The sequence below is a fragment of the Gymnoscopelus microlampas genome (genome assembly GCF_963454915.1).
Source record: "Gymnoscopelus microlampas genome assembly, chromosome: 22".
In the NCBI taxonomy this organism is placed as follows: Eukaryota; Metazoa; Chordata; class Actinopteri; order Myctophiformes; family Myctophidae; genus Gymnoscopelus; species Gymnoscopelus microlampas.
In genome coordinates this window covers 20,972,417-20,979,582 of record NC_139959.1, presented here as the reverse complement: position 1 = coordinate 20,979,582, position 7,166 = coordinate 20,972,417, and the positions used below count along the sequence as shown (strand labels likewise).

Below are 7,166 nucleotides of genomic sequence, written 5' to 3'. Positions count from 1 at the left end.
TAAACATTTCTAACGAGTGTTATGAATCTTTAAAATGCATTGTAAATGTGATTATAATGAATTATAGACCCGACCTTTAAGTAAAGCGTTACAAAATACACCATATCTTTGTCTTTGCATGCATCTCTTCATTCATGACGGTGAAACAATAGGTTTACAATATCTTGGATTATTTATTCATTTAAGAGCTATGACAGGTCACCACTGTAATAATATGTTTTACAGATTAGGATTAAGCAGACTCCCAAAGGGAGAAAAGACCCACATTCAAACCATGAAGTGTACATTTTGCATCATGCCTGTTACACCACGGTTGTGCTTTTCAAAGATAATATGCATGTGAACCTAAACATGTTTAAGGAACACGTCTGATCTTCATCGCTACAGCCTTCAGGGAGTAATGAGGACCCTCCCAGGTGTGCCAGTCCACACCTGTTGCAAATTGAGCCGTCCGTCCCCAAAGGTAAGGACCGTTGATGTTAGCATGATGACAGGAACAGAACCAAAACGCACCGTAAAAATGACTTGCACAGTTATACCTCCACGTGTCCTGATCTTTGTCAAAGGTTGAGAATTTCATTCCATCGTGACTGAACAGTGAGTCTCCTGCTCCTCCACCCTGGAAGCCAGCAACGTGCAGCCTGTAGCCATCAGCCTCAGAACACACAGAGAAAGAGGAGTAAGAGGCAAACGCTGCGTTTCCCTCAAAGTCTTCCATGTCCACCCTCAGCTGGTACGTTTCGTTCTGGGTAAGGAGATGCATGTTCTCCAGTCCCAGCCAGTACTCGCCCGATGCGTCTCCAAACCCAGCTCGGTACTGAGCCCAGGGCCTGTAGAAGTTCACAGTGCCGTCCACTCTTCTCTGGATGACCGTCCACTTCCCTCCATCTGTGTCCATGTCACAGTAGACCTTGAATGAAGGAATTTTATTTGTATAGCGCTTTTCCAAACAAAGTTACAAAGTGCTTTAAAAACAGCAAACATCAGCAAGAGAAAGAATAATAAGAAAAATATGAAGAAAAAAAGACAACATAAAAACATAGTCAGTCCATAAAACAATCCTGGAAAAACCCTTAATATACAGTTTATACCAGGGGTCTTCAACGCTTTCAGGCCAAGGACCCCCTAGCTGAGAGAGAGAAGAAGCAGGGACCCCCTCCTCTATATTGTATAAAATCGTGTTTCAGATTAAACTTTTTTTTTTACCTAGTCTGCTCTTTTTTCCCCTCTACACCTATAGCCTCTTTACCAAAAATAGCCAATCTACAAGCTCTCAACGCCTCGCAGCGCAAGGCGTTGAGCGCTTGTAGATCTGCTATTTTTGGCTAATGTTCCCCTCAGAAAAGGAATTCTAGGGTTCAAGTGGTGAAAAAACTAAATTCTATCACAAAGATTTGGCAGACCCCCTATAGTAGCTCTGAGGACCCCCTAGGGGTCCCGAAACCCCCTGTTGAAGACCCCTGGTTTATACACTTTATATACCTTGACAGGTGCAGGCGAAGATGTGGGGTAGATGGTGTACACATCACTCTGTGTGGAGACGTTGTAGATTTCCTCACAGTCCAGAGCCAGGTTGAGATCACAACGAGGAACAGAGTGGACTGTTACGGCCAGAGACAGAAGTGCAACAACAAGTATCATCTTGAAGTCTTTAAAGTCGCACCTTGTCGTTCAGATCAAAGGACTTCAAGTTCTGAGTGTGTTGAGTCACAGTGTAAGTTCAGCTCCAGTCAAAGGTTCAATGCAGTCAGAGTTTGAGAACCTTCTTTTATAAAGTGGTTAAAAGTGGGTAAAATTTAATTTGGGCTAAACCTCCACCTGCCAGGTAAATGCACAGTAGGACCCAAAAGCAGAACTTGAAACAGGCAGGATTAAATCAAAGTATTTATAGCCCAAGCAGGCAGGTGAAGCACATCTGCCAAACATATAGGGTTTAAATAGACAGGGATTAACAGTACAGGTCACAGGTGAACTCAACAAACAATCAACACTGGGATAGGCTGGGGGACTAAGAGGACACAGGTGGAACACTGACAAATCACAAGACTGGTTAGAGAAGGCAAGTGAACAGTAACTAGGCAGACAGGAAACACTGGGAACAATACTACAAAATAAGATACACAAAACCAAGGAAACAACAAACCAAAATATAGCTGCAAGCAGCGATAATACAGGGCCAGTGAATAGAGAGAGAGAGAGAGACATGGAAACGGAATAGATTGAAGAGAGAGAGAGTGACATGCAAACAATAGATTGATGAGAGAGAGAGATGGAAACATAATGGTTTGATTGGACATCTCAACCTACTGCCATTAACAGGATTCGAACTCTCAACCTTCAGACTAATAGGCTGCAACACTACCTATAGTGCTATAGCTTTGTCCAGGCTGATATTGTCTGTTGAAGATCATAAACTCTTGCCTTCTTTCATGAACCAAGCCCCTGTTTCACTAACACTAAGATCACTCGTTCACAAACCATTTACCAATGAAGAAATTGTACATCTCCTCAGAACCAAAACTAGTGAAAGTAGCCGATCTACAAGCTCACAAACCATGAAAAGTTGTGAGATTGTAGATCAGCTATTTTCAGAATGAAGTATGTCATACGTTGAAAAAACGTACTCTCAAATAAGCATTTCAGGTTATCTTTACCATTTGCACATGTATTCATTGATACAGTCATGTTGTTTGCAATTCAACTTAAATTAAGTCTGCATCAAGTGAGGCTTGAAATGGCAACCTTGAGATTGAGAGGCATTCATTTAAGGGAGACGCCATTGGCCCAACAGACAAGTAACTGTGAAAAAGGATATCACACAGATGATACAGTTTCACGCAAATAGCTGAAAAATCCTGGGTTTAAGTGTTTTTCAAACTGCTCAAAATTGCGGACAATCTAAGGGCGGAGCTTACTGGTCAAAGCGATAGATGTGTTCCTCATGAGTCAAGGCACAAGTGTAAGCAAGTTTCACGACTTTCGGCCAAACGAGGCATGACTTTTTCCTGTTTAAATTTTGCATTTTCAAAAAATTGCTATAGCGCCCCCCTTTGGCCAATTGGAGTGAGATTGGTTTCAGTGATATTTGGAATGACTCTCTACATTACTGCAACGTTTCAAAGAAATGTGAGTCTTGCATGTATGTGTTAGGGGCAGATGAATAATTTTCATAAAACTGCAATAGTTAAAATCTATTTCCTCCTGGGACTTTTGAGTAATCTGCACAAAACATTTTACACATGAACTTAGGACCTTTGCCGACAAAACAAAAGCGGCGGATTTTCCATAAGTGAAAAAATGCAGAAGTTATGAGCCAATGGCTGTTTTTCATATAATTCAAAATGGTGGGCGATCTAAAGGTCAGAGGTCAAAAGTCAGACCACGAAAGTTGTCGGGCATGAAGAGACGCATGTGTGTATCGAAGTTTCATGGTTGTAGGTCAAACAGGGCATGAGTTGTACCTGTTCAAAGTTGGCACTTTCAATTGAGTGCTATAGCGCCACCCTTTGACGAATGAGTGTGAGAATTATTTCTTGGTAGTTTTTCATGAGCATCTACCATATGGCCGAGTTTCCTAAAAAGCGTATGCACGGTTAAGCCAGAACTGGCAAAAACAAGTATTTTTCAAACTGCTCAAAATTGCGGAAAATCTAAGGGCGGAGCTTAATGGTCAAATCGATACGTGTGTTCCTCATGAGTCAAGGCACATGTGTAAGCAAGTTTCACGACTTTCGGCCAAACGAGGCATGACTTATGCCTGTTTAAAGTCTGCCTTTTCAAAAAAGTGCTATAGCGCCCCCTTTTGGCCAATTGGAGTAAGATTGGTTTCAGTGATATTTGGAATGACCCTGTACATTTCTGCAAAGTTTCAAAGAAATGTGAGTCTGCATGTATGTTTTAGTCACAGATGAATAATTTTCATAAAACTGTAATAGTTAAAATCTATCTCCTCCTGGGATTTTTGAGCAATCTGCACGAAACGTTTAACACTTGAACTTTGGACCACTGCCTACAAAAAATTCCAACGGATTTTCCATAAGTGAAAAAATGCAGAAGTTAGGAGCCAATGACTGTTTTTCATATAATTCAAAATGGTGGGAGATCTAAAGGTCAGAGGTCAAAAGTCAGAGGGTGAAAGTTGTTCAGCATGAGGAGACGCATATGTGTATCCAAGTTTCATGGCTGTAGGTCAAACAGGGCATGAGTTGTACCTGTTCAAAGTTGGCATTTTCAATTGAGTGCTATAGCGCCACCTTTGGACGAAAGATTGTGAGAATTATTTCTTGATCGTTTTTCATGACCATCTACCATATGGCCGAGTTTCGTAAAAAGCGACAGCACGGTTCAGCCAAAACTGCGAAAAGTGGCAGAAGAAGTGACAGAATACTGCCAATAACAAAACAGGTCCAGAGCTGAGCTCTGGCCCCGTAATAAATCAGTGAAATGAATACAATTCAGATCAAAGGTCAGCTAAGAAGTTTAAAAAGTTAAACAAAACACATGGCATCACTGAGTCCATCTAGGCAAATGCCTTGTTAAAAAGAAAGGTTTTTAGTCCCCTTTTAAAGGTGTCAATGAACTGTGGGGTATTTGTCAGTGGTGAGATTCAAAAAGGTAATGAAAAAAGTAGTGTGTAACAAAAAAACTAAAATAAATATTCATAATTAAAACAGCACAGCTGAAAAAATTGAAAATTGGCGGATATGAAATCTACCGCCAAAAATAATATAGTAGGCTCATATCGTCTCTGTCTGGTGCAACCTCATATGTCCAAAACTGTTACTTTTCAGGATTCAAATTCAAAAGTAGCAGATCTACAAGCTCAAAACGCATCGATTCGCGCCGCGTTTCGAGCATGCAGGTCTACTACTTTTGATACTTTTGTGTGATGTTGTTAATTCAAAAAAATAATTAAAAATATATATATATATATGGAGATAAGAGGTTTCTCCCCGACAGCAACGATATATTATGAAATATTGACAAAGACTAAAACTAAGATGATCTATGATTTTATTTTGTTTTGTAAACACACAATACATTTCGTTTTTTTGTAAAGCCTTGCTTTTATTTTTATTTCAGTTTAAATGTGTTTTTTTTACTCTAGCCTTTGTTAGCTTGATTAGTTTTTAGTTAACTATAATAACCTTGATTGTAAATAAAGTGTATTATTATTATTGTAGTGGGTATTATTGAGTAGACAGACATAATCCTCATTGTGTTGTGTAGACGGATGTGAATGTTCACTGTACTCAATGACATTCCTAAACTAAATAAAACGTAATGCTCACACTGGATGCAGTACTTGCTCTTTGGAAAAAAGTGAGAAGTAAAATGTGATCAATGGAAACTGGTTTCCAATGACAACGCAAAGAATCAAACACTGTGACAATTTACCGTTTAATGTAATCTGTGTGGACACTTGCCCAAGTGCAAAATGTCAAGTTACTTATATGACACAATGGAATTGTTATTTTACATTTAGAATAAATGCATAAATTTGATCACAATGACGTTGTGCGTTTGTGTGTGCATGTGTGTATATATTGGTGGATAAAATCATCACACTTTAATCAAGGAATTTGATCTAACTCACCATAATGTAAGTGACGGACAGGGAAACATATTTTGAAATGCTGTAAATTAAACTAATGTGAACATTACCTACTGTATGTATGTTATAATTTGGCATGCACATAAACAATAAATATGTTAATTTATTTCACTATGTAAATCATATTTGAACTGCAAAATGTCAAGGCTGTGACATCAGGAGTGGAAGTAGCATTACCTTGCTACTGCTTGACCACACCACTCCATAAATACAGTAACACTTATACCATCAATGTGATATACATTGCATGTATATTAAACAGAACAAAGGCTTCCAGAGCACTGACATTATAACTGTACATTTACAGTGTACATTTATAGGCCAATATTATACCACGTGCTGATAACATTAACTGATATTTTTGTCAGATAGTGTGTAGTATGTAAATGTGTGAAGTTATAATTTATGTGTTGCTCTTGTTTTACTTCCAGAAGGGGAAACTTCTACACCTGTTGTTATTCTCAGGCTCACCAGTAGGTTGCAGTGTTTCTCTCTTTTATTATTCAACGCTCAGATTTGCAACAAAAGGGAGACACACAGTCACACACAGGCACAATGGAAGGAATGCAAATATATCAATTAAGGATTAAACATGTATCTATGCCAATAGGCATGAGGATCAGTGGGTACACAGTATGTGTCTACACGTAAACAGTGGTTCTCAAACTTTTTCATGCCAAAATGATATGTATTTGGCTGCGGACCCCCATCTCAAAATATTTTGTTCCAGGGACCCCCCCCCAGAAGCAAAGATTTGAATTACAAATGTCCGCTTTAAAAAACGATATATTCAAAGGCATGCACACATATTCACGATTTTTCAAAAATAGCAGATCTACAAGCTCATAGCAAGGCACTCGGTGCCGCGCTATGAGCTTGTATATCTGCTATTTTTGAATAGCCAAAGTATAAAAGGTTAAAGTAGTTAAAATGATTGTGATGTTATATTAACACATTTTGCTGGGGACCCCCTGGAACCCCCCCAAGGACCCCTGGGGGCCCGCGGACCCCACTTTGAGAACCAATGATGTAAATAACTTCAAATCCAAATAGTTTTTTGGAAGCATGGACTGTGCAAATGTACTGCAACAGCCTGATAAGCATGTCTTCAGAACATGATGTTCTTGTAGTGCATGTTGCCACATGTGGCTAAGAAGACTAATATAACTGTTGCAGCTTTGCTCTAGTCTAGTTACCCTTTTATGGAGTGTTATGCCTTGGTCTCTATTAAGATGTTACATGTCCTTGACTTGTGTTTTAATGGGCTTTGTATCAATGTCGTCTCTAGTCTATAAGCCAGGCAGAACTACATGCTTCCAACAGTTGAGTCTGTTGTGTGTGCATTATACTTCACAGCTTCAATGATAGATCCATTTTTAGAGCTGTCTTTTTTTCACACTGTGTCACAGCAACACTAAGATAATGAGTAGGCTACATTAAGACCATACTGAAATGTTTAAATGATGGTTCACACACGCACGCACACGCACGCATGAACGCACGCACACACGCAAGCAGGCACACACGCACACGCATACCTATTAAGACAGGC

At 39.4% G+C, this 7,166-nt stretch overlaps 1 protein-coding gene across 1 annotated transcript; it reads right to left on the bottom strand.

Moving 5' to 3' along the window:
• Positions 1-338: 338 nt before the first annotated feature.
• On the bottom strand, positions 339-1,641 carry LOC311038558 (microfibril-associated glycoprotein 4-like; the record flags this gene model as incomplete). The annotated part of the gene is made up of 2 exons (XM_084048131.1): positions 339-910; positions 1,483-1,641. 2 exons carry the CDS (start codon positions 1,639-1,641, stop codon positions 356-358), a joined length of 714 nt encoding a protein of 237 aa, XP_083904257.1. The 3' UTR covers positions 339-355.
• Between the last annotated feature and the right edge of the window lie 5,525 nt (positions 1,642-7,166).